At 37.9% G+C, this 27,495-nt stretch overlaps 2 protein-coding genes across 2 annotated transcripts in view; one reads left to right on the forward strand and one right to left on the reverse strand.

The window, feature by feature from the left end:
• Positions 1 to 4,065: 4,065 nt before the first annotated feature.
• LOC139724875 (zinc finger MYND domain-containing protein 10-like) lies at positions 4,066 to 18,591 on the forward strand. The gene is made up of 12 exons (XM_071635997.1): positions 4,066 to 4,192; positions 7,697 to 7,805; positions 8,888 to 9,055; positions 9,466 to 9,545; positions 10,545 to 10,620; positions 11,188 to 11,276; positions 11,853 to 11,953; positions 13,016 to 13,188; positions 14,042 to 14,167; positions 15,927 to 16,048; positions 17,610 to 17,735; positions 18,495 to 18,591. Exons 1-12 carry the CDS (start codon positions 4,089 to 4,091, stop codon positions 18,589 to 18,591), a joined length of 1,371 nt encoding a protein of 456 aa, XP_071492098.1. The 5' UTR covers positions 4,066 to 4,088.
• An 8,228-nt stretch (positions 18,592 to 26,819) lies between these two features.
• The window catches only part of LOC139724906 (pleckstrin-like), a 29,349-nt gene continuing 28,673 nt past the window's right edge, over positions 26,820 to 27,495 (reverse strand). Inside the window, exon 9 of the mRNA XM_071636030.1 lies at positions 26,820 to 26,968. Coding sequence (XP_071492131.1) covers positions 26,820 to 26,968 — 149 coding nt within the window. The remainder of the gene's footprint in view (positions 26,969 to 27,495) is intronic.

Below are 27,495 nucleotides of genomic sequence, written 5' to 3' on the forward strand. Positions count from 1 at the left end.
ATTATTCCCCTTGCCTTCTGAAAGAGGGAAGTCAAGGGACCTTTTATTAAGTGAGAAGAGTGAAAATGTGTTGAATTTTCTTTTATATTTCTTTATATCATTGTACACATGTGACATCACAAGCTGTAGTAGTCTTCTAATCCAGCAGTGACTGCACAGAAACTTAAAAAATTCATAACTTCTGAATGGCTTGTCCAATTTTCCTCAAACTCTCGATGATGTGTTCTACTAATATTGCTGCATTTACTCAATCCACATGTCTATGAAGGTGTCGTTTCACAATCAAGCTTTCACCAAATACATGTAGCACTTGGGTCTTGACCAAGACTACAGTATATTCAACTCACAATTTAAAATCTCAGTGGTTTGGACAACAATTTTTTTTTTAAAACTACAAACCCTTCCCTTCCAAGCTAGATTATTGAAACACAGCAAAAATGTGAATGAATGCAAAGATCACAAGTTTTTTTTTTCTCATGCTCTTATAATTTTGATGTCATGCCAAGAAAGGAAACTTGGCACAGATTCCTGTCTTGAATTTTCCTGATTTTTTTTTTTTGAGAAAATTAATGTTTTTATGTGCATGTATGGCTTTTGTTGGTTTTTTTTTTTAAGAGAGAGAGAGAGAGTGAGAGAGAGAAAGAAGGAGACACGAGCGAGGGGTGAGGGAGATCAAAGATAAGATGAAGTACTTCCTATGACTTATGTAATGGATTCTTAGACCCTGGATATAATAGAGCAGATACATGTATGTGTATTCATAAATCACAGAAATCATCACTTTACATATTATAAGAGAGTCCTACCAATATCCTGGAAGATTATTCTTAGAAAACACATATGCATTATCTTGACAAGGATAAGATGATCACATATTTCTCTAATAGAATTATGGCAGTATTTTGGTTTTGTAGTTTTGGTTAATTAGTATACAAATATACTTGGCCTTGAGAGTTTCTTGTTAAAACTATGGGCCTCGGTGACTCCAAACTAGTATTATTCACTGAGGGTCGCAGCCCCGAAGTGAATAGTACTAGTTTGGAGTCACCGAGGCCCATAGTTTTAACAAGAAACTCGAAACTAGGCAAAGTATATTTGTTTTATATTTTGGATCAAAAATTTGAATAAAAAGTGAAAATCATTATAGACCGTCTATAGGCTTAGCCGCACTGCGGCGGCAGCGCAGCGCCTGCAGTACGCAACAGTGCGAGAGATCGGAATTTGAAAAACGTAGTAGCCGTGGCACTGCCAGAGTTGCCCGTCGCATGTATCCAAGCGCTCGTATGGCCGCTGCAAACCTGAACACTAGCATTCGGGACCGGATGCGGACGGGTACACTTGATTGTAAAGAAGGGTGATTGTGACATCATTTTGCAAATATACTATTTGCAAAATGTCATCATAAAAGTGACGTCATTTTGCAAATAGTTCTTCATGGAGTGTCAAACACACCAACACTCTAAAATAGCTCAAAATACCTATAATCACGTGAAGCTCTTTTAACCAATCAATGGAAGACAAATTTTTGGTCCAAAATATAATATGTAATATTTGATATGGTTTGGATTTGAAGGGTTGTACTATTAGCTGTTTATCTGTACACAGCATGTGTTGAATCTTACAGGCTCTCATGCACCGAAAGTAGCAGTGATGATAGATATGGCGCATTATAAATGTACTTTATCATTATTTTTGTTATTACAATTATATTATGTAATATGGCAGCTCATCTGAGAATGAGCCTCATGATGTCACATGTATGAAGGCGGTGCACATATTCACAAGATTAATCAGCTAGATGTCTTCGATCAAAAAAAGGGGGAGGCGGTATGTACTTCACTCAAAGTATCTATATAGTCGATCCTGTAATAATTTCACCGTGATGTGAAAGATGCCTTGATTATTTCACAATTGCTGTAATACATTGGGAATACATTGTCATAATTTTTGCAAATGTTTGCTTTCATTAGTCAAATAGCTAAATCTGAGGAATTAGAAGTCATAGCTGTCATGAATATTCACCAATATCTGTCATGAGAAAATTCACCCATATGCTGAAAAGAATAATGCATCATCTGAGGGAAGACATCAATAATCTCACATCATCAGAAACATACCACGTAATAATAATTGTACTAGTATTACACTAATGTCATAGATATATGTCCCACACCAAGAGCCTTAGATAGAAGTAAGAATATGTTGATCAATATTAAAGAGACGGTATTCAGATGAGGATTGAGCTTTTAACTTTTTGTGAGAAACTAAGAAACCACTTATGGAATGTTACAAAGCATACATATTCTGAGAGGAGTTTAGAGTATACTTGATGAAAATCTGTCTTAGAATGTCTGATATCAAACACACACTTTTTTTCCTTGATCTTTATTGATTTCATTCAAATCATTCATAAATCAACTCATTCTGGTGTAACATGAACAAAAACAGTACAAATGCAATTCAAAACACAAACAAATCCATTTGTCAATTTAAACTTCAAATAATATCTCTCTTCAACATAACTTGATTATAAATCAACCCTACTGACAATTTCTTCACAAGAAAGTATTGACATATACCAAACCTATATCCCTTGAATATATTGAATAATGTAACTCATTCTCACTTACAAGGGCATATACATTTAAAAAAAAATCAAATACATTATACAAATCTAGAATGAAATCATTCATTAAAAAAAAACTCAATGCAACCCTTCCCCTCCCAACCAAAACAAATTTACATCTATCCTAAGTATTAAATCCTTCCAATATCTTTCATCCAATCTATAATCATCCTTCTTCAAATCAAATCCCCATCCCACCAACCCCCGATTCACCAAAACCTAAACCACACCCACACCCACACCCACAACCACCAACCACACACACACACACACACTACACACACACACACACACACACACACACACACACACACACACACACACACACACACACACACACACACACACACACACACACACACACACACACACACACACACAAGGAACAAATTAGGCAAATTAAAGCGATCTTAAAGGACAAGTTCACCTTCATAAAGATAAGGATTGAGAGAATGTAGCAATATTAGCAGAATACATCATTGAAAGTTTGAGGAAAATCAGACAATCCGTTCAAAAGTTATGAATTTTTGAAGTTTTTGTGCAGTACCCGCTGGATGAGAAGACTACTGCAGTGTATGAATAACTTAGATGTCACATGCGTACAACAATATAAGGAAAATATAAAGAGAATTTCACAAAATTCCATCTTTTGAAAAAAGTACACATTCCCCTGACTTGTTACCGACAAATGTTATGGGTAATATTATTCCCCCTGCCTTTAGAAAGAGGCAAGTCAAGTGCTCTTTTATTATGCGAAAAAAGTGAAAATATGTTGAATTTTCTTTTACATTTTCTTTATACTGTTGTACGCATATGACTCACAAGCTGTAGTAGTCTCCTCATCCAGCGGTTCCAACACAAAAATTTTAAAAATTCATATCTTTTGCATCGATTGTCCAATTTTCCTCAAACTTTCACTGATGTGTTCTACTAATATTGTTGCATTTTCTCAATCCTTATGTTTATGAAGGTGAACTTGTCCTTTAATGGTGGGTCCCACCTTTTGTTTCATAGGATCCTTTTGTTTTGGATATCTTGGCCATTTCAAAACCAATTTTCATTTAATAAACTTTGAATCCCTCTTAAGAATTACTAGAGGTGTTCCTAAGAGTTTTCTCATTATCTCACGAAAAAAAAAAGAAAAAAAAAAGAAAGCTGGAAACCTGAAGTCCCATCTCAACCAACACTATATCACCCCTTAAAGTTTTGTTTTGTTTTGTTTTGTTTTTTCCTCAGGCTATAGAGCATAAAAATTGTTGCAAATTAAATTGCGAGAAGACTTGGTACAGGCCTGAAATACGAGTGCAAAAGTCTAAAAGAAAAAGAAGAAAAAAAAAAAGAGGGAAATTTGTATAGGTTTCGGATACCATCGATTTCGGATACCATCGATCAAAAATAATTGATCGATCGAAAGTTAACGAGTTGCCAGGGACGCGTCGGGTTGAAGGAACAACTGTCCGAAATGGCGTCTGACACTTCAAATCAGCCCGTTTTACTCGCGGTTGAAGCTGAGGCGTATGTACAGGCACTTCAAGTGTATCGTATTCAAGACATTGGAAGTGCAAAGTAAGTCAGTAATGTAGCGAGTTCAGACGATAAAGTTCGATGTTCCAGTAGATTGAGAGCCTACTCTTATACAGGCAACCAATTAACTCAGTCCCATGCATTGAAGTACATGTATGTTCCAGTTTGCTTCAGAGATGCCAAATTTCTAAAACTTGCTAATGCTAGTAATGGCTAGGGTAGGAGTGAAAAACTGCAACCAAAGAAGGGGAGGGGAAGATGAGGGAAGCAGTTGTCCCCCTCCCCATAGATCTATATTGAGCTTTTTCGTCTTACAAAGGAACTTCACTGTAGGCCCTATATGAGGCTATACAGTAACAGTTAGCACTTAACAGTTAGCAGTAGGGTCTAACAGTTAACACAGTTACTAATAAAATGGTACTGGTTGAGGTGAGGATTCAGGTTTATACTTACATTATAGCATTCCTAAGTGAGATAATGAGAAACCTCTTATGAAATATGAAAGAGCATGTAATTTTAAGAAGGATTCAACGTTTTATTTGATGAAAATTGGTTTTCAAATGGCTGAGATTTCCCAAAAAGTGATCAAAAGGCGACAGGCCACGCCTTTTATTAGAATCTCTTTGTTTCACCTTGTTTTTGGGTATCTCAGCCATTCCAAAACCGATTTTCATCAAATAAACTTTTGATAGAATCTACCCCTTAGAATTGCATGCTTTTTTGACATCTCATAGAGTGGTTTCTGAATATCTCACAAAACGTTCAAAGCTAAATCCTCACCTCAACCAGAACTGTACACGCCCTTTAATACTCGTATGATTCTCCCGTTAGTTCTTATGGAAGATCAGGGCTCCATTTCATAAAAGATGTTTGGAATGGCAACTTCCCACAGCAACAGCCAATCAGGAAGCTGGATTCTTGTTGTTACTTTGACAATTGCCATTCCAGCAAGAGTTGCTATCACATCAACTTTTTTTATGAAATGGGGCCCAGATGGTCCTGCAAGCAAGAGCCAAGACATCATTCTGAGATTGCCTCCCCCCCCCCCCCCCCCCCCCCCCCCCCCCCCCCCCCGAATTTTGGTCGAGGGTTGAGTCTAATGGCAGAATCCTTAGAGACCTCTTTGGACTATTTATTTCGAAAGGAAAAAATTCTGTGAGATACAGTCGTGTAGGTATCCTCTAACTGTTAGGCATCAAGTCAACAGAAATAATAAGGAAAAGGTAGTAAATTAATAGGATAACCAAACTGTCAGGTTAACCTCACCGGCCCGAGCACAAATCTGTCACTAGGGTTTTCTACTGTACATGTGCTTACTGCTTAAAATGTTATGGTGGCAGCACTGCAGGGTTACGAGGAGGATAACTTTGGACTTGGTTTGTGTTTGTTGGATGTGATTGTAGCAAAGATCTGAGGATGCAATTTAAAATTAGACACCACCACCACACCGGTTGGGTTGGGGTCAGTCAGACAAGCTGGATGGTCGCTTACCACACAGACTTGCGTTGGCCCATCAATCATCATGCATCTTACAAGAATACTATTCAGCTATTAAATATTGTCTAGGGAGAGCCCTGTAATAGCTAATAGCCTGCAGGCTTGAAAGTAGAAGCTCAGGTGTAAGCTCATTGCTGACAGTGATACTCTGTCCAGAGTGCACATGTATTTCAGCATATTCAATCCAGGTCCATGTTCTGATGCCATCTACTGCTATAGCCTACACAGTCAGACCGCAACGCTGCTGTTAATGAGCTCAAATCAAAAATTTATCGTACGCGCAGGTTTTTGCGCATGTCCTTCTCAGCACCCGAGATTTTGCGAGATAATTCAGAGACAAAGTGCATGGTCTACGAGATTCACTTATTGGCGACATGAAGATCTACTATCCGTGACTAATGGACATGGTTTGTGAATATTTGAAATAAATGACACCTTTTAATGCTTACATTATATAAAATGAGCTTATGATATCATCACTCATATCTCTGCATTATATCGATATTTTCCAAACGACCCTGAGACAAATTAGAACAAGGCTTTCTATTTATTGCCAACCCGACCCGTTCATAGGTTGAATCACCAAATGAATGATGGTCAACGTTTTAGATATACTTGTTATAATAGCACAATAAGAACTGAATTGGTCCCTCGCTTGGAAAACAACAAAAATTGAAAGTCTCGTCAAGTAAAAATCATAGTGTGGCAATTTGAGATACATGAATGATCATGCGCTCCCAGGGTATCATTAAATAAATCACTCAGCGATGTATACAGCGGATTAATAAGGAATAATTATTATAATACCAAATAGAGAGCCCCAAAGAACACATTTGCGCAAACTTAGTGCTAAATCTTTTATTATTCGTTTGTATGCTATTTATTAATGCACGCTACTCTATCTAGTTGTGCAAACAAAGTTCAAGCCAAAGTTGAGCTGTCGATCAGAATGGAGTGTTGTTCTTGTTGTTTACGTGGTGATCTTTTGCTGCTTCAGTTGCCTGAACCTGAGCGCGTATACATACATTGTGCGCGCGCGCACACACACACCATAGGGTCCTACACTGTCATCTACACACAGCGTATTACTGTTATGTAGAGTACACGTTTACTGTCATTGCGAGAGGTTCGTTCAACTCTCCACTCAGAGGGAATTAACCAATCAGAAACGCGTATTCGCGGCAAACTGAAATCTCGTCAAAAATTAACTGTACAACGCAATGATTAATTCGCCAACCTGACCCGTTCATAGGATCAGCCCACATAATGTCATTATGTTTTCATAGAATGATATTTTCTCTTTCATTTTATACCTTTTCCATTTTGGTCCACCTTAATTTCATTGGTCTAGTGTACCCCTTAAGAAAATGAAAAATATGCAAAAGTTTGTGTTTCATAATTTCCTTGTTCAGTATATTCTATATGTCATAACCTTTTAAGTGGTCAAATTTCATCAAAGTACAACTCTTGAGCTTTTTATCGATGTATAAGTCATGAAGATTGATAATGTCGTTTAGATTTACAGACACTCTGAAAATGTGGTCTCCCAGCTCATTACGTATTCATGTCCGTAAGGTCCATGCATACGCGTACGATAAATGCGAAGGCTTTTCAGGACGTTGCGGTCTGACTGTACAGTTGTATATACTATGATGGTACTCCAGAGCATCTTAATCTAGAGGCACTTTTCATGTTTTGATAAATGTAAGAACATATGACTGTCAGTCGTATTAAAGCCAATAACTTTGGCTCAGTCATTTCTCACACTTGTCCTCTTGCTAGGAAGATTGTACCAGCATACATTAAATCGGCATATATGCACATGATTTCGCTTCTTGCAATATCTTGGGTGTGTCTCATGACTGGAAATTGCATGCCTCTGTAACTTAAATGCTTACATTGTATTTCTTTTTTTAAGACAATCTGTTTCACTCATCGACTGAAGTACTACTACTACTAACACACTAACCATGGAAGACTGGACTATGTTAGTCTGGAAATAATATGCATTTTGCTAAAATTTTCCTCTTTTTTTTTTTTTTTGTTCAGCTGGATGAAACAACATGAATATCTTGAGAAACTCAACATGCAAGCAGTGCTACATGCCTCGAGCAACCAGGATGAATTCGTCAAAGAGATGCTCATGACGTATGAAAAGGTGCAATGCTCTCCTTACTGCCCCATTTGCTTGCTTTCACTTACCGACAGAATTAGCAATTAGTCATTCATATGTTCAAGACTTGTGCAACGATCTATCCCTGAGTGGAATGATCTACCCAGCTCCTTGGTTAATTCTAACTCAATCAAAAATGCCGAAATCTCCGTATGGGCCATTTCACAACAATCTCCGAGTAGGACCACATTCCTTCTCAAAACAAGCACACAAGTCAGGATCATCTTCTTGATAGGCTGCATTTATAGCCCTTTGAAGATTACAGAAGAAGGCAGGAAAGATATGTATTTGTCAGAAAGAGTACAAGCTATGCTGTATAGAAATTAGTGAGGTGACATGAATGTCACACATGCATTGTTGATAGTCTGAAAGCCATCATTATCTCACAACAAGTTTCGTGCATTAAAAACCTCATTTTGCACTCAAAGAGACCTGAATCAAAGGGTGTTAAATATCACATATATACCTTATACTTGCATAACAAGTAACAGACCAAACTTAAAAGAAAAAAAGAGAAAAAAACCCCAACAGCAAACAAACAAAATATGATAGCTCTGATTTATCAAACAGAGTCATGAAGTTAATGTGTTTGTTTTTTTGGTGACATTGTGATCTATACTAGTAGACGTTTCTTATATTCATACACAAAGCAAAATGAGTATCATGTTGGCGACTGAGCACTCAAGGGGCTTGGATGATTCTTTCATGGTGCCCATTAAACACCATGTAGTTAAATCCATGATGCAGAGGGTTGTTAGTAACCATCCATGCTGCTCAGTTTTTCATTACTCTTTTACTTTCATTCATTGTATTCACTCATTGCCACATTCTCCTTTGGGCTACTCTCACTTAATACATGTACATTGAGTCACCGAAAGTTTAGTATGCACTGTGTATATGCAGTTGCTTGAACAACACTGTTTGAAATGCTTTTTCACCTGCATTCTCCAGATACCTGTTGGCAGAAGAATACTTTTGCTGAAAGTGTGTGAGAAAGAAAATAATTGTAGACTCGTATAAAGCGATCATTCTACCTAAAAAGATTAAATCATGTGTTTCTCTTGCAGATTCCCACCTTGATTCAGGAGTTACTTGCCATTGAAGTTTGGAAACAGAAAGTCTTCTCTGTCATCCAGAGAATGAACTTTGAACCCAAAACCACTTTCCCTCTGTACATGACACTGTACCACGAGGCCACCCTAGCAAACCTGCTGGAAACTGTCTTGTATCATAAGGTAAGCTGCATTCTTTTGCACTTTCCTGATTCTATATATTTCCTTGTACATTTCAGTGCAAGTACATTAATGGCTAGGCTACGAACGTGACACAAAGGAGATTTTACAAAGGCCAGGGAGGTGGAATTCACCTCCCTGCAAAGGCATAACGTGAATTGGAGAGAGACTGAATATTGACTGACGACATAATGTAAAGTTCTGTCTTTCTACAAGTGTGGTACTGTATGTGAGTACCATGTATGTCCCCTAAGCCAGATCATCTGGCAATTAAGATAAATTGATATTTTGGTAGCTAAGATAGTTTAATTTCCTGAAAGATATAGAAAATGCTGTTGGTCTGTTTTCTTTCACATATCATTGACCATTTCAAGCAATAAGCATTTCATAGATGCTCATTCCCCTATTGCCAGGAGCCATGTGAATCTGCTGAAGATTGTGCCCTGGATCTGGTGGATTATTGTCATCGGAAAATCACAGATTTAATAGCCAGGTAAAAAAGGAAATCGCATAATATTTTGATTGTAAACAATTTGGTGTTAAAAGAAGAACTGCCAATGAGGACATGTCCATGATATTTAGTATGTTTTTTTCTTCATTCAAGAAAAAACAAAATAGAGATAATATTTTGTGAAAAATATTGTTTTTAATTTGATTTTAATACCTTGCAGCTATGCAGAATTTCTCCATCTCTGGAACTCTTAATGATGATGTGTTGTTGTGTTTTATGGGGAAAAAAAGAGAGAAGATGGTGCCCTAGTAAAGTCCCTGCTGTCAAATCAAACAATCATATTAACAGATCAAAGGATTTTATTATTTAAACCTATGCCAATCAGATGTCTCCATGAGGAGCTCATGAGAAAGAAAGAAAAGGAAAAAAAAAAGTAGCCACATGAGAGTTCATCTAACAGAACAAATAAGATTATGAGGTGATGACATTATCAGTTTTACAAAATGAAGAAATAAATGCTCACTTCTGCTGTTTGTTTGTTTGTTTTTTTGCACATTGTCAGTTATTAGAATTTTCATTATACATTTAATATCCCTTTGGTTGGAATAAATGATTCAATGTGTAGTCCTGAAAGTAAAGAGTTTGCGCCCTCTACATTTGTACTCGAGAAAAATGTTGCAGATCTTGAATGATAGTGACATACAAAAACAAAAGCTGGCAAAGCTTGGGGAAAAGCAAATATTTTTGTTTCAGAAGGTTCCCCATGAGATGTCTGTATTTACTACATATATCTTCCACGTGTGATTTTCTTTTTTTCTGTACATGTATTCCTTGCTTGCACAGATTTCAAAGCAGATATGTTTTATGATATGAATAGCAAATATTTCATGAATCATGTGTGCTACCATAAGTTTGGCATTACATAGAAATAATCTCCTTTTTTCCATCTGCCATGAACAAATTTTTCACATGATTTTACTGCTAAAACTCTTAATAATGTTTTAAAAAGATTGTGTGAATAACTTTATTCCTTGTGAACAGACAAGAACAAAAAATGCATGAAGAAGTGGAATCAAAACCGGACACCAAGCATGCAGAAGAAAGATCAGCTATGAAGGTTATTTACACATTTTCTTACCTGTGTGGCAAGTTTATACTAATAAGACATATTGTTTATGGAAAAAAAACAGGATGTGGTACAAATGCCATCAAGTATAGACTATCAAACAAATGATGCCATTTAATTCAGTTTGGGTAATCATTAAAAATAACAGAAAACTTGGGATTAGCCGTGACAGATCTGTATATCAACAGCATTTGCGTCATAGAGACATGAAATGCATAATGAAATAGAAAATTGATGGTAAGCGGCAGACAACATGTCATATGTTTTATCTGTTTTCTCCTTTATTATTCTTGAAACCTTGTGTGTCTACTAGGAAGGATTATAGCAGTTAAGAGTGATGATGATTTTGAGAGACAAGAAAAGAATACCATCGTGGTGTTTAATGAATGAAACAGTCCCAGACAATTATAATTTTACAGGAGACAGAGCAGTCATATGTTGCATTTTTTTTTCTAATGATTACTATCAAGATTTCTATATCACATCGGTTCGCAAGATAAAGGATTTTTCTCATCATGCATCAAATCCAACTCCTTCTTGTTCAATCTTTCCTCACAGGAGTTAAAGGGGCAGGAGCAAAAGCTGCAGTTTGATATAGCCGTGAAGGCAGTATCTATACTGAGATACATCACAGACCATTTATCAAGGTGAGTGATTTTCGTTGATCCAACTTTACACAAACAAGAAGAAAAGTTTGATAGTCTGCTTACAGTGATTTATTACACTTTATGGCTAGATGAAATGTGGCAGTTATAATTACTGTGTGGATTCTACTGCAGATCAGAATGCCAGTTTTCAAGGTGAAAGCAGTTTCTTTTAGTTTGTTTTTTTCTGTTTTAGTGTTTAAAAATGCATGAGGAAATAGTATTCCATATAGACCTACACTATTTTAAAAGAGCTTAGTCAGTGTAGACTTTCAGAATGTGAGTGTCAACATATTACATACCATCTCAGATGTCTTTAATTGAATTGCATTTGAATATGACATGTCTACATTTCAAATGCAGGAGCTAAAGATACTTGTTTACTGTGTCATAGAATCTGATGCCTAGAGGGTGTGCAGGTGTATATGTGGAAGTGTTTATTTAGTATGCATGCATGTCAGCAAAAGTGTTTTCGTAGTGTTTGTGATTTGTTTTCAATTTAATTAAAGTGAAAGAATAACTGCAACATCATCAACAACAAATTATATTATTTTTGCCATTTGATATCATTTCCTCCAGCCTCCCACTCAGTGTGACCACAAGAATCCTCAACACCCTAGATATCCCAAGTCTCCTGGTTCAACTGGTAGAAGACCCTCCGTGGACCAAATATGAGGAAGGTAATTCCTTCTCCTTCTGCAATGCTGCTGCTGTTATATTCCGTGCAACCAATGTTATTTTCCTCCTTACTGAAAGTGATAATAATGATGATGGAATTAATGACATGTTTTTCATGGTTAATGTTTGTGTTTTGATAGAAAATATTGTGTAATTACTTTGATGTTTGTAGTGAGCCTTCCTTCTCCTTTGGTGCAATGTGCCTGGTTGATACAATTTGCTTAATATTGTAAGTCACCATAAGGGTCAGCATCATCTGCCTGCTTTCTAGTGCATGGGTGTGTGGTTAGGGCTGACCGCCTCATCTGCTTTACACCCTTCTCTTTTTGCACGGAGAAGCAAAATGTGATCGTTTATGTGAGTGAGTTGTGGCTCTCTCACACATGGGACCCCAATTTTATGTCTCATCCGAGGGGCAGAGGGTTTATACTACGTCCTATTTGAGGGAACTGCATGATAGCACACAGCATTGCTCAGTTAGACTCATTGGCCCGTATTCATGAAGGTGGTTTAAATTTAGTCCATGATTTATGCAGATCTTTTTTTCTTTTTTTTTTGCATGAATGCACATGACAGACAACATACGCTAACAGACATCCAATAGTAACCTCACGTTGATATTTGTGTGTGTATGGTATGCCTATTTCACACTTGTTTTACCTAGTAGTCCATTGACTAAATTTAAACCATGGTTTTTAAACCACCTTTGTGAATACCCCCTTTAGTGATGATACTACCTTGTTGATATTGGTGGCAAGATGTTTTCTGATTGTCCATTCCACATCTCGCAGTTGCGGTACTAGACCCTGGTATACTACATAATGTACATGAAGCATCAATGGGCTGATTAGGTTTTGGGTGAACTCCCTCAAGGATGCCTTGAGGGAGACATCCCAGTTGACTGCGCAGACGCAGTCAAAATGCGCTGGTGTTTATTCAAAGTGCTAGATTAGAAACCAAAGCAAAGGAAAAGAAAGATTAGGACTTGCTATCATAGTCAAAACACCTCTGTGTTCCTTCAACTCCCCCCCCCCCCCCCCCAACACCCACAACCCACCCTGCAGGCAAGCTGTCCAAGTATGTGGATGGTAAGTGGCAGGAGGTGGCCCCGGGTGAGCGGCTGACCCTGACGAGGCTGGAGGGCCAGGTCTGGATCGCCCTCTTCAATCTCCTCATGGGGCCCGACTGCCAGCAGAAGTATGCCTTCAACCCTCACAACAAGAGTCAGATACTCAAGGTATGTTATGTCAAATGCTTGTAGCCAGTGATCCAGTGATTACATTTGTGTCTGAGTCTTAAAAAAAAAAAACTAACAACAACAAGGGGAGGGTTTCTCCACAAAGCTGAATTGCTAACATTCGAAGAAAATTCCTCCTCGGGCTCTAGCAAAAAAAAAAGATGAATGAAAATGAATGAATGAATGAATGAATGAATGAATGAATGAATGAATGAATGAATGAATGAATGAATGAATGAATGAATGAATGAATGAATGAATGAATGAATGAATGAATGAATGAATGAATGAATGAATGAATGAATGAATGAATGAATGAATGAATGAATGAATGAATGAATGAATGATGGATGGATGGATGGATGGATGATGGATGGATGGATGGATGGATGGATGGATGGATGGATGGATGAATGAATGAATGAATATCAGCACAGATTTGTGAAGGTAGTTTCAGTCGATCAAATCCATGGCTTATGTTTAGTCTGTAGACTAATTAACATATATGTACATAAGAGGCTTCCTTGTCCATTTGGCATTCATCAGTGTGCATTCATTTTCAGATATTTGTTTACCAAAGCAATTTGTCTTGCGCATTTACAAAAATGAACTAAGAGCCAATACAGTTGACACTTAAACAATGGTTGCAGTTACCATGACAACAATTGCAATAGTGTTACTGCTAATATGATCAAATAAGGATGTGTAAATTTATTTGGTTAAATAAGGAAAGTATGTTTGTCTTTTGAGAGTATTGTAGATGAGCCAAATATTTTGTTGTTTTGCCTGCATGTTGTTCACTCTCTATACCTTAAGATTAAAAACTTGATTAAAACTTGATTTCACCCCATAGCTGAGGTCTCACCTCACTGAGGTGCTACTTGATCAGATCCCAAGCCTGTGTGACCTCCAGCGTTACCTTAGCAACCTATCCATGATGGAACCGCCCCCTGCCAAGACAGGCATCGTGCTGGAGCAGGTGAGAACATTGGGGGGGGGGGGGGGGGTGTAATCTTGTTGTAGACTTGGATATCATACACCTTCCTTCATATTAAAGAATTCGTTGTTGTTTATCCATGTGTTGTCTTTATTGCTCACACTCAAGCTAAATTCTTTTTTTTTTTATGCTATCCTTATCATTCTTTATGAAATGGTTATATGGATCCTTTATTTATCAAATGATTGGCTGAGAGCAATCACATGACTAGTCTTTCCTTTTGCCTAATATGCCCAGTGGGCATACGTTTTTACCACTGACCACATATAAATGACCAGTACTAACGGCTGCTCTCAGATATGCGCATGACTGTGGCTTGCCGTACTTGCGCTCACTGACATCACAATTGCATACTTTAAAGCAGTGTGCACTCAATCAGTTAAAAGCACGCACTCAATCACTGAAGTTGTAATCACTTTATAAAACAAGTTCTAAGTTTATGTTTAGTATGTTTGGAGCATTTCCTCGGACATCTTTCCTTTTGAGAAAGTTCTATTAATAATCTACATGTAGCTGAATGATACTTACCCATAAAGGTAAATGAAAAGTAGGAGAACCATTTTATTAAACAAATAATGCACAGCTTTAAGTTCAGGACATTAATGGAGATGCAGCTAATTCTCGGGTATTCACAGCGTTGTGCAACATTCACTTAGCTGCACCTCATGCATGTTACACTATTGTAAATACCCTAGAGTGAGCTGCATCTTCACTAAAGCACCTCACCTGTGCATTATTTGTATACTACTCCATGTGCTAACGCACGTTTGCTCGCTGTAAGATTCTCACAGCCTGAGTGCATTTATGGTAATTCAAAACGCAGGGAAACAAAGTAATGTAAATATTTGCTTTTCCTTCATCCCCGGATGAATAGAAGACTTCCTCAATCATGTGGTGATAAAACATGAACAGTAAAATCTGTTTTTATACCCAAATTTCAATATTTACATTTCTAACATGTGATTCTCTTGAAAGATAAAATCAGAGATTAACAAATACATGTGTTAGTTTTATGACAGTCATTATCCTCAGAGTCATATAATTTTGTTTGATTCCACAACATAGAGTTTAGATGAAGATATCTGCTGCACTCATTGTAACATTTATTAGCCAACTTCCTTTTAAAAGATTTGATTGAAGTAATTCATGACTTGTTATAATTCATTGGATGTTCTTTTTTTTATAAAATGAGCTGTGCATAGGATATGCGGATATTGAACCCCTTCTTTTGTGCTGCCAGGAAATATCACTGTCTTGATAATAGAATGCATCTATTCAGTTTTTTAAGATACATTGTACTTTTGTAAATTCACGGATCACAGCAATTAGCAATATTATCGTGCCAGCAGTAAAGTTTTAATCACAGAGGGAATATAATACGTAATCTCCATCTCAAAGATTGTCCACAGCCAGAGGCAAAGCAAGTTACTGTATACGCCAAATATTTTGTGAGGTTTTTATTTTCCTGAATTTTGTGAGTCGGGGGCTGTTCACAAGTTTAAAAACGCACGAAAATATGAACTCTGATCACGACATGAATGTGACGTGCATGCATTCATTTCTTAATTCAGTACTGTACTCCACAAACCTGAATTTAGCCACTTGCAAAATTGTCGGGAAGTCCCCATTCTCGAAATATGAGACTTGCTAAAAATATGGCATATACAGTAACCCACAGAATTGGAGTGCCGTAGAGACGGTCATGCCTAAAAAGTTGTCATGCGATCTTTTCCATGGGCAGGTGCCAGAAATTCGAGACAGACTGCTGAGGGAGAATGAAGGCAAATGGAAGGCCATTGCCAAGCATCAGGTGAAAACCTGCTTCAATGCATCCTCCCAAGCCATGAAGGAGCAGGCTAAATTGTGAGTACATCAAAGGAGGAGTTTATCTTTTGCTGCTTATATGATTGCACTTTTCAGTCATCTCGGCTCCTATTTAAGTGCCATGCCACTGGAGTGCTCCCCTTGCACATCTCTAAAATTGTTATGTAATCGTTATGTAGTAGATGCACAAATCATTTGTGTCCTTTGACCCCGTTTACAGTGCGAGGCTTGGCCGCGGCTCGGCCGTGGCCGAGCTCACCTTCGTTTCAGTGTAAACGCGCAAATGGCCAAATGCGAGGCCAAAATTGGCCTCACATTTGGCCACGCTCTGGAGGTGGACTCGGCCGCGGTTTGGCCGCGGCCGAGCCCGGCCTTTTCTCAGTGTAAACGCAAACTGGGCCAAATGCGCGGCCAATTTTAGTCTGGCTTCCAAACCCTCTGCCTGTACTATATCGCTGTTCAGGATATTAACCCCCTCAACGTCGAAACTAGTATAGTTTATTTATGGTGGTTTTGTCCTGCAAAGGATTTTTTTCCTTCGGCAAAAGCCTTTGCCCGATCAACGACTTCGTCGCCACGAAATTAATTTGGCAAACGGTCTGAAAACCAGACAATACCAAATTGGGTTTGTTTACAAGCAGAGCGCCACTACGACAAAATATTGAAAGGTTTGAATCAAAAGCGCGGCCGAGCCCGGCAATGTAAACGGACAAAATTGCGGGGCCCGGCCTCGCAATTGACGGGCTGGGCTCGGCCGCGGCTCAGCCCAGCCCCACACTGTAAACGGGGTCTTGGATATCCTTCTGTAGGAATGACTTTTGTTTGTTCGGTTTTTATTTTGAGTGAGAAAGAGATTGTTCATGCAGAGAGGAGAAGACTTTTTTCTTCAAATTACCCCTCTGCCTTTGAAGATGGCTATTGCTGATCTACAGTTTTTTAAAATACATGTCGAAAACACAAAACCACTTGGATTCAAACCTGTCATCTACTGCTATCTGGGCAGGGACACTACCACCAGGCTGTCCCTAGTTGCCAGTATTAATGACTCAATGAACTTGAATCAAATACCCACACTCTGAATTCCAAAATTGTTCTTTTAATCCAAGGCTTGCTAAGGCCTGTTTAAGTGAGAGAAAGAGATTATTCATACAGATCTTAGGATACAGAGGGTGTCATTTGAATAAAAGGTATTATATAAGTATGACTTTGTTCGTAGTTAGTGGACTTCTTTAATCTCACATCTATTTTTCAATCTCTGCCTTTGAAACCATATCGTAGCAAAATTGTACGACAAGTACTTGGCCTTTGTGAATGGTCTTTTAATACATACATATAAAATATACTTCACGTTGCCATGGACGCTTCCGTGGCTGGCAGAGAAAGAGTTGATTGAACAATGAGAAGGGGTGGACAGCGCTATCTGTACGTCAGACCTCCTCAGCCCAGGACAGAGCTGATTGGAGACAGTCGTCCGCTTACTATTCCTCGTGCCTCTCCAACGATCATAGCAATCAAGGGATAAGTACTTGTAAGTAAGTAAATAGAATATACCTACTTATGTATACTGCAGTCTTTAACTTGATTTTCTTTTTTTGTATAGATTTGCAGATATGTACAACTTTGATGTGCTCGAGTCTCTGATAGCAGAGCCACCAAAGTGCGCCCTCTGTGGATCGCCGGCTGCCCACAGGTGTTCCAGGTGTCGCAATGAGTGGTATTGTAGGAGGTGAGTGTGTCCCTCATGATTGGACTCTATTCTATCTTAAGATGTCAGTATGGGTGTTAAGAGCAGAATGTGTTCCCCCACCCCATAGTAGTTGATTGATTGATAGGGGTGGCAAAAAAAAAGAAAAAAGAAGAAGAAGGTGCAGGCCAGTGAAAATTAGAGCAAGACATGACAAATGTGAAGAAATTGTGACCATTTCAGTGTGTACAGATTCCCGCATATTTGTTTACAAAACGAGATTAAAATTCAGTCTAGAACTATCAAGCCTTCTTGGCTGCTCACGAAGTATGGATTTGATGAAAATTAGTTTTTATTAGATTGATGAAACAGTGGGTTGATTACCAGTTACAAACTGCTTACCAATAAACTGATGAATTTGAGAAACCTGGTGGTCTTGTATGGATTTTTCCTGGATGCATTTATGTCACAACACTCACAGTTGCAATGCTGAAGATAATTGAATCATTCCCACTCTTCCAAATGTGTTGTCAATCGTCAAAAGTGCAAAAATGAAATTATGCAAATGACTGTAACAAAAGTATGTACTTGAAATTGACTTAGTTGAGTTAAAATGAAAGCCTTTTATCAAGACTTCTGAATTAGAAATAAACCTGATAGTAACAGCAATACAGCCCTCAGGATTTCTGTGCATTTTTGCAGGATACACTACGACTTTTTGTTTCAAAGAATATCTGTGTGCAAAGGGTTATTGAAATGACAAGAGTGACGTGCACCCCTCTCCGCTTCCTGATTTTGCAGGGAATGCCAGGTGAAGCACTGGCCAAAGCACAAGACGGCGTGCAACCTCATGCGGGAGACCGAGAAGAGACTGAAAGAGACAGCCTCAGGCAGCTAACGTTTCCCCAGCCCCGGCAATGCACGAAGGACTGCAACCTGGTACTGGTTTTACTTGCAGACAAATGTTTGACTGTGATGCAAACTTTTCTCGTGATCTATTCCATGTGACAGTGCAACAAGGGCTATTTTTCATGAAGACTCGCCGATTGTTGGAAACCTATGCAACAATGCAAGTCCGTATATTTTGAGGAGGGCACCTGAATTGTTCAACTGAGTTGTGTTCAGGTGATCTTTGCACGGAACCATCCAGCTACGATTGACATCTACATGTCTTTGCAGTACTACAGTCATCACCGTCCAACCATGTTTATCATCTCTACTAACCAGTGATGTTGCTACTAAACCTGCAGGGTTCCCAGCCCATCAGGGAAAAGTCAGGGAATTTGATAAAAATGCCTCAAATTAGGGAAAAGTCAGGGAATTTTGATTGGTCCAAAAATCGAAAGTAGTCAGTCAGACTCTCTTATATTTTGTTAAATATCAAAACAACATTCATTGGATGACTGGCTGTGGTGTTTTTTTAGTGTAGCCTCTTTGACTGCATTACAAGTCACCGGCGTAGTGGGGGGGGGGGACTTTTTTTTTCAAGTAAGATTATTGTTGTAATATTTCACTCAAAGTGTGCACCAGATTGTTGAATTTTAATTTTCAAATTGCAAAATTTCTCTTCGGTGAGAGGGGGATACCCCCTCCCACGCCCTCCCCCGTGTGACCATCTTCTAGGATTGACACACCCACACACACATCCAAATAATTCTGAGTGCACAAGACTTATCACTTAAATTCCAAAAACTAAGTTCCCTAATGTGCAAGAGGGAAATCCCCTTTTAATCAACCCTTTCCTCACTCAGTTTCCCCATATCAGGTTTAGTAGAATTTTTTGACAATTTCCCAAATATCCCATCAACTATGTGAAGATATCTCAATTTCAACTTTGAAAAGACAAAAGCTCCCTCTAGATTGGAAGTGTTGGGATAGCACTCTCCCACGCTTTCTCCCTGCTCCCCCATCCCCCCCCCCCCTTGCACACAAGTAGACAACGGCTACACTGTCTTCTGAACATAGTTTTCCAAACATGCAACAATATGTGTGCACCAGATTGTTTAACTCCTAGCCGTTGGTACAAGTAGCGGTAGTGCGTGACCTAAAAATGGCCTCTTACTGTAAGACTGTGAGGGGAGAAGGGAGGTCATCACATGTTGTGGTATACCCGTGGTAGTACTAATTAGTTTTACATTACAGTGTTTTATACTGCAAATAGTTCACTGCAACAACATAAAAAACATGTGAAACTAGAAATGAGTTGAAATGATTATCATTCTCATGGAATTTTGAGACTTCATCAGGGAAAAATCAGGGAAAAATCAGGGAATTTTTATTTTCTTGAAATGCTGGGAACCCTGACCTACTTTGTTACCAGAATTCTATTTGGGCTGGTTTTTCTTTTTCTTTTGTTTTTGTTTTTGTTTTCTATGTGAAAGATAGTAATTCTGATACATCTGCCTTTAAGGGGAAGACTTTGTACTATCTACCCATTAGAAACTGATCCTTACATTTACTGCTCTTGATCCTTGTTCTACAAGGATATAGAATATATTCCACTGTCAAAATCAGCATCAGTGACTTTTTTGTTGTTTTAATTCTTTCTGCGCTTTTTTATGTGCAGGAAAGATGTGTAAATTTTCATTCATTGTGTATTTGTTGTGTCTGTCTTTCATGACAAACACTGTATATTCACCAAAGAGTATGGGGGTGTAGCATCCAGTGGGTACTCAACCAATGATATTAAATGGGTTAGTCAAATACCGGTTAGTGATTGGCTAAACACAGTCACGTGATGGAGGTACATTCGTTATGTTCGCCCATGGGCGAACATTCTTGAAATGTTCTCCCATGGGAAAACATTTTCACGTAACAAATGACAGAAGGCCTAGGACCACGCGCGCACAGTAGATTTGGCTCTGCGCGAGCGAGCGATCGAATGCGTGGTGCTGGTGGTTGACGTTGACATATTTGACGTATTTGACTAACCCATATAATATAACAGATGATGACTTTGTTGTCCGGAACATGTACTAAACGTTCCACCCTCAAGGGTTTGAAATGCTATTTTGGGAGGCTATAAGTCTATAAAGTTGTAACCTGCCTCAATAGCATTTCAAACCCTTCGGGTGGAACATTCGGTATGTTCCCTCCCCCACCAGTCATCATCTATATAATGTTCCTAAAGAATGTATATTCACATGCAAATATATATATTTGTTCATATCGTCGTGGGGTGACAAGACCTCGTATCTCAAAAATGTCAAATGTTCAGGAGAGCAAAAAAACATGGCAGCCAAAGCACTGTAGTGAATGGGAAAGCCTTTCCTTTAACATGTCATGGTGGCTTCATTTTTGGAGTAAGACAGTTGGGATTTGGCCAAGACATCACTTGACCTATTATTTGACCATTAAGCTAAAAAAAAAAAAATTGACATTTTTGAGATACGAGGTCTTGTCACCCCAGCGACGATATGTGCTTATCAAAAACTGCCAGAGTATCACTCAATATTTTTTGAAGGGGAAGTTGTGATGAGGAGAATGATGTTTCATCGATCAGTCAAATTCTGGCGGAGACAGGGCAATAACAAGAAAGTAATGAATGGTTTGAATTTTAGTCAGTCATCTGAAATAGTACCCCTCAGAAAACTTATTTAGATCATTATCCCTCACAGTTTCACACAAACTCTCATTGCATTAGCTTGTATGTTTTTTTATGATTCTGCTTATGAAATGGAAAAAAAAAGTTTAATCTAACCCATCTACTCAAAAAGATTTTTGTTTTTCGCCCATCAAGCCAATCAGGATAAACTGTTATGCTTTCTTGTTTGTTTGTCTGTTTTTTGGACCATAAGGACAGCTTATTTGCACATCAGATGTCACTGCAAAAGAAATTTGGGATGGGCAAGATACTGTACAATTTATTGATATTTACAACAATAAAACTTTCTAATCATTTGTCCCAAGTTACTCAAACTTTCAATGATTTATCATTTTCACTGGATTTTTTTTCCTAGGTATAGGAACTTGTGAATTTTTGTCTCTTAACATTAAATGGTCATACATGGCAGCATCATGCTTAAAAGAAGAACTTTTTCAATATTTCTCCTTGTTTCTGTAGCAGTTTTTTTTTCTATGTACAGTGTATTAAAGTTCATGACCTACTTGACAACTGATAATAATGATAATAGTAATAATAAAAATAATGATAATGATGCTGATGATAGTATAATAATGATAATAATAATAATAATATATTATATATTATTATTATTATCATTATTATTATTATTATTATTATTATTATTATGAGAACGACAACAACAATAGTATTTAGTGCTATAAGTGTTATTTATTAGTATAATACTAATAAATAACACTTATAGCACTTAATACTGGCATTTATGTGTGATACACACAGATCATTCTTGAAATCCCAAATTATTCTGGAAGTTTCCATCATTTTATCTGAAGGCAAATCTGTGACACAAACAAAAGTGTCTCTGTCTCATTCTTTCTCTCTCTCTCTCTCTGGGTTCAGAGACAGTTACAGTGTATGTCAAATGTATGGTAATTAAAATAAAAGGAGGACAAAACAAATGACAAGACCACAATGGCTTCCGAGAGTTCTTTGTGTACCGGGACACTTTTATTTACATGAAAGGCAATGGAAAATTATTGATGTCCAGCATCATGGAGAAACCTGCAACCATTTAGACATTTTCAAAGATTTGAAATATACTATATACGCCACATATTTTGCGAGGTTGTTATTTTTGTGGATTTCACGAGTCGGATGCTATCAACGAATTTTAAAAACATGCAAAGATATGAACTCTGATCCCGACATGAATGTGACGTGCACGCATACTTTTCTCCATTCAGTACTGTGCTCCACAATCACGAAATTTAACCACTCGCAAAAACTGTCGGGAAGTCCCATTGCGCGAAAAATTAGACTCGCTAAATATATGGCGTATACAGTAACACACTCTGTTTTACATTTCTCTGTATTAGAACTTGTCTGAAATATTATAAAGTCACAACATGAAATCACTCGACATTCCACTGATAGGGCACATGAAAAGATAAGATTAGAACATAACAACAAAACAGTAGACAAGATATGATGGGTTAAATTTTGGCTGGTCTTACAGTCTATTTTACAGAAGGCAGGAGAGTGCCTGGAACTATGGAATGCCACAACAAGGGGTTGCTGAGAGAGGCAATTTTAACTCATTTTTCAAGTGAAATGCCATGCCACATTTATGTTGAGCTTCATAAACAGTGGTAGCAAAGTTGTGCATTCATTCCAAGTTATACAATCATACAAATGTTGCATGTTTTCTAGAAAAAGTTTATCTAGGTCACACATCTGCATAAGCAAATTACTCACAGTGATGATTTCATCACGAAAGGTTACAAACTTCACCTAATTTCCTTCTTTTGGAATGAAAAATGAAAGATTATATCAGTCAAATCAAATGATTATGATGTTTCTATAACTTATATGCCTACAAATCATAGGCAAAGTAAAATTGTGTTGTAATATCTCTAAACAAACTGATGAGCTATGACATAATCTCATTTCAATATTGAGTTAGCACAAAAAGTAGGTAGAGGTTTTTACATGGTACATTGAAAATGCCCTTATTTTTTGTTGTTGGAACTGACAGAGCATACCTCAGCTGTCCACAGCAGCAGGCAAGGCAGCAGTCAAAAAAAAAAAAAAAAATAGAAGTCTTCTATAAGCAAGACCGTTATAATCATACATGTCCATGAAAGGGCACATATTCTGTGTATAAAAACAACAAAAGATAATAATAACAACAACAAAAAGGTTCTGTGTGATAGTAGAGATCATAAACTATGAATACATCATTTATATGTGAGTGCGTTTTTTTAAACATAATATTTCCTTTATTTAACGTACATGTCGGCCTTTTTACACAACGGGCCATTCTCAAGATATAAGATGGAACGGTTTTTAAGTCTCTGGAATCTTACATTGTCACAAAATACAACATATTGCATAACTTTTACATAGATACCTTTAGAAGATGATATAGGACAGTATAACAAGCTCTACTAGTATTCTGCAACATATCTTATCTGGTTGTCTTTCTTGTCATTGAATCACTTGGGCAAGTAAGTTCACTTTCTATGTAGGTCCACTTTAGACACAAAATAACCCATATAGGAAAAATCACTGACTGATCACATTAATACTGGAATGACTATGAAATTGTATTCTATGTTTTATTGAACTTTTTTTGTTGTTGGTGGTATTGTGTAATTTTTCATCTACACATCTGAAAGTATTCAGGAGATGTTCCTATCTCAGAAGAAAAAAAAAAATGCTGAATATATCAATAGAGCAGCTTCCTGCAAAAAGGCAACTGTCGTCACTGGATACAGCAGGGTTACAGCAGCCTTTTTGCAGGAAGCTTGTTGGTGCTTTCATCTGAAAGTTAATACCCTTTGGTGAAGGATTATGAAACGAGGAATATACAGGGTCAGTACAATCTGCAATACAGTCACATTCATCATTAATACACTCGGTTGTAAATTAATTTGTCCAAGAACACACTAGAGCTTGTGGATTTCCTCCAAGTCACTGTGCCTTATAATCACTGGACTCGACACAACAGGAAACACATCACAGAGCTAAGTTTGAAGTGACGATTCAACGCTGGGAGCAGTGATTTCAAATATTTGAGATCACCACGGGATATGACCAATAGCAAAGAGAAGAGCAACTCTGAGCTAGACACGTCATGATAACAAAGGTATATTTCGGACAAACCATCTATCAACAAGCATCAGTTCACATAGCGTCTAGGAAAACATTTCATTGCCATTTCAATATACAGTATAGCATTACAACTTCAATATTCACACACAACTTTAGCATGTCCATCCATATTTGTTGTCTTTTTTTCACATGCACATAGCAATAAATTTGTGCTTGCATTTTACTGCTTCTCTGTCTTCTTACTTACTTTAAACATTATTTAACATTCTGTTCTGGCATATATAGTCCAACAGCATCCTTCATAACTACAATTTTGTAGATATCGCTCTATACCAAACTACTTTTGGACTCATTAGTGCAATATGGTTCTAATAATTTTCTGTGCATGGCAGCTTAGAAATGGTTGTACTTTAGGCATGTGTAGTACTTACAAAGTTCGAGTGCAAGATACACCTCTAAAGGTAATAAAAAAAAAGTGATGCAGCGCGTTATGAAGAGAAAGAATGACAAAGAATCGCCCAATTCATGTCTCCATCAGTCATGGTAAACTCCTCTGTCTCCAGCTCCTATTACTTTCAAACGCTAATCTCTGTTTTCAGATCAAAGAAGAGCTACAGTAGTTTATTGTTGCCATAAAAGGACAACTTTATCTGCGTGGTAACCACACTCGTGTGTCTACCGCAGAAGCTACTAATTCGATAAAAGCAGCACAAAACTGACAAGCACATCAAAAGTACAATGGTTCTTTTAATCAAATATACCCACTGTATATAAATGGTTGTCCATACTTATCATTATCGGGAAAATACATGGCACACACATCAACAGGAGATAATGAAACCATTCTCCTGTATTCCTCGAGTGTGTACCATCATTACTGTAGGCTCCATACACACAGAGACTCCAACTCTCCCGTTTTTGACGGGAGATCTCCCGCCGAAAGCCCATTTTTGCAAAATCTCCCGCTCTCCCACTTGAGATTTGATTTCTCCCGCCCTGGCTCTGTGTCTCCCGGTGGAAAGGATTTCTTACTTATTGCTATCGTATGTTGAGAAAATAAGCATTAGATAGCACCACAGAACATCAGAACCCTAGGAACTTCGCGCTTCGCACACATCAACTTGGAGTCTCCCGTTTGCAAGGGGTTTCGGGCGGGAGAATCTCCAGATCAGAAGGTGCCTTGGGTTGGAGTCCCTGTACACATGAGTTATAATACTGAAAAATAAGTCCCCTCTATCAGTTCTCTTACAATCTTGTGAAGTCTTAATGGGCAATTTGTATGCACGCAATCATTGATCACTTACAGTATGACATGGTTTTTAGGCAAATGCACAACTTCCACACTGTTTTGTCAAAAGAATCAGTCAAATGAAAAGAGGTTCACTGTCTGCAAGTTCCTTTACATCACACTGTGGTTTCTTTGTGATGGAGTGAAATACTCCCCACCATTCTATATAGAGGCGAATCCTTAGTTTGCTAATTTGCTGGATGAAGTATGGTACGTACAACAAATCTTTCCTTCCCCTTTAAAGGTCCTGTTTACCTTTGGGAGCAGTGATTTAAACAATGTTAAAGATATCACTTTTGATGCATATGTGTAGGCCAGTTGTATCACAAAACATCCTACCATGTAAAATTTTTGCAATAAAACCTAAAATACAAGGAGATATCACTATTTTTCTCATTAAACCATAACTGTAGACGGTTTAGTCTGGAAACATTTTTATTATAAGTATTGTTCCCATTTTGTATATTTAACAAATTTTTATATTGGTTGTTTCTATCCCTAACTCACATTTTAGAACTATTTTGAAGCATTAATGCTGGGTTTTTGTTTCATCTGCAAATGGTAAATTATGCCTTTAATATTACAATAAGAAGAAAGCATCATATTATGACAAGTGCAAATGAGATGCACACAAGAAGGGGAAAAGTTAAGAGCATGAAATCTGAACACCATAACTGTATGTTTTCTCCTACAAAAACAATAAAAAAACCACCACATGTATAACACATGTATGTGAAACCTTTATAATAACACATGTATCATGTTTCAAGAAAAAAAGAGTGAAAACACAACTTTTGATTGTAGAAAGTTTGGTATTGGCAGATTTTTCTTGCCTAGATTTTGCACAACTGTTTTATACAAGAGGCTAGAACTTAAGCTCGTATCTGTACTTCCTTATGTTCACATAGGGATGGCGAAGTTGAAATATAAGTCTTTTCTTCTTTTTCTCTCAGTGATTTTCCTAGGCTCGGGCTTTGCTAGCCATGTGCTATATCCTGATACAAGTCAGTTTCAAGAAGATTACAAGGGCAGGGAAAGGGGGCAGAAACTGGCATGTAAGTCTGAAAAAAAGAAGAAGAAGAAAGTGACTAGAACTGGAACTCCATTACAGCAGCCAGACGGAGTCTGTAAAACAATGATGTTAGTGCTTGCCCACGCTGATGGGACTCAAGATGGCTTTCATCCAGTCGTTCCTCTCCTCCGGTGTTCTCGCCTGGAAGACATAGACCCGCCCCTTCTTGGTGGTTACGCTGAACAGGTTCTGCCGCGCCTTGTTCTTCACCGTCACATCTGCAGGAGTGGCGGGAAACGAAGACAAGAGGATAGGAATGCGTTTGTGCAGTGAGAGGAACGGGCGTAAAAATTGCACATTGGGAAAACCTGGCCATATACTCATTGGAGTGGAAATGAAAACATTAACCCCTTGGCATGAACGTAATCGCCGCCCCCTGATGTGTGTGTGTGTGTGTGCGTGTGTGCATATATGATACAGGTGTGTGAAAGTGTGTGGGTTTGTCTGCCCTATAATCATATCAATATCTGTATCAAACTCGGATCACCCTGCTGTACAAGGTAATCTCTGTAAAATACATAACTAGATGGGTACGTTTAGTGAGCAGGCCGAACATCCCAAGAACTGGCCCAATTCAACAAAGGTAATTTATCTTCAGCCCATGGATTATGCAAATTTTGTTTGCGTAGATGTGGTGAGAGATGGCGTATGCCAACACACATCTAATAACAAACTGGCACTGACACAAGCATGTGAAAGGTACGCCTATTTTGCAACTGATTCAGTTCTTGGACCATGGCTTTGA

Source organism: Diadema antillarum, unplaced genomic scaffold, assembly GCF_040938485.1.
Source record: "Diadema antillarum isolate AM-2024a unplaced genomic scaffold, OU_Dant_1.0 seq00000002_RagTag, whole genome shotgun sequence".
NCBI lineage: Eukaryota > Metazoa > Echinodermata > Echinoidea > Diadematoida > Diadematidae > Diadema > Diadema antillarum.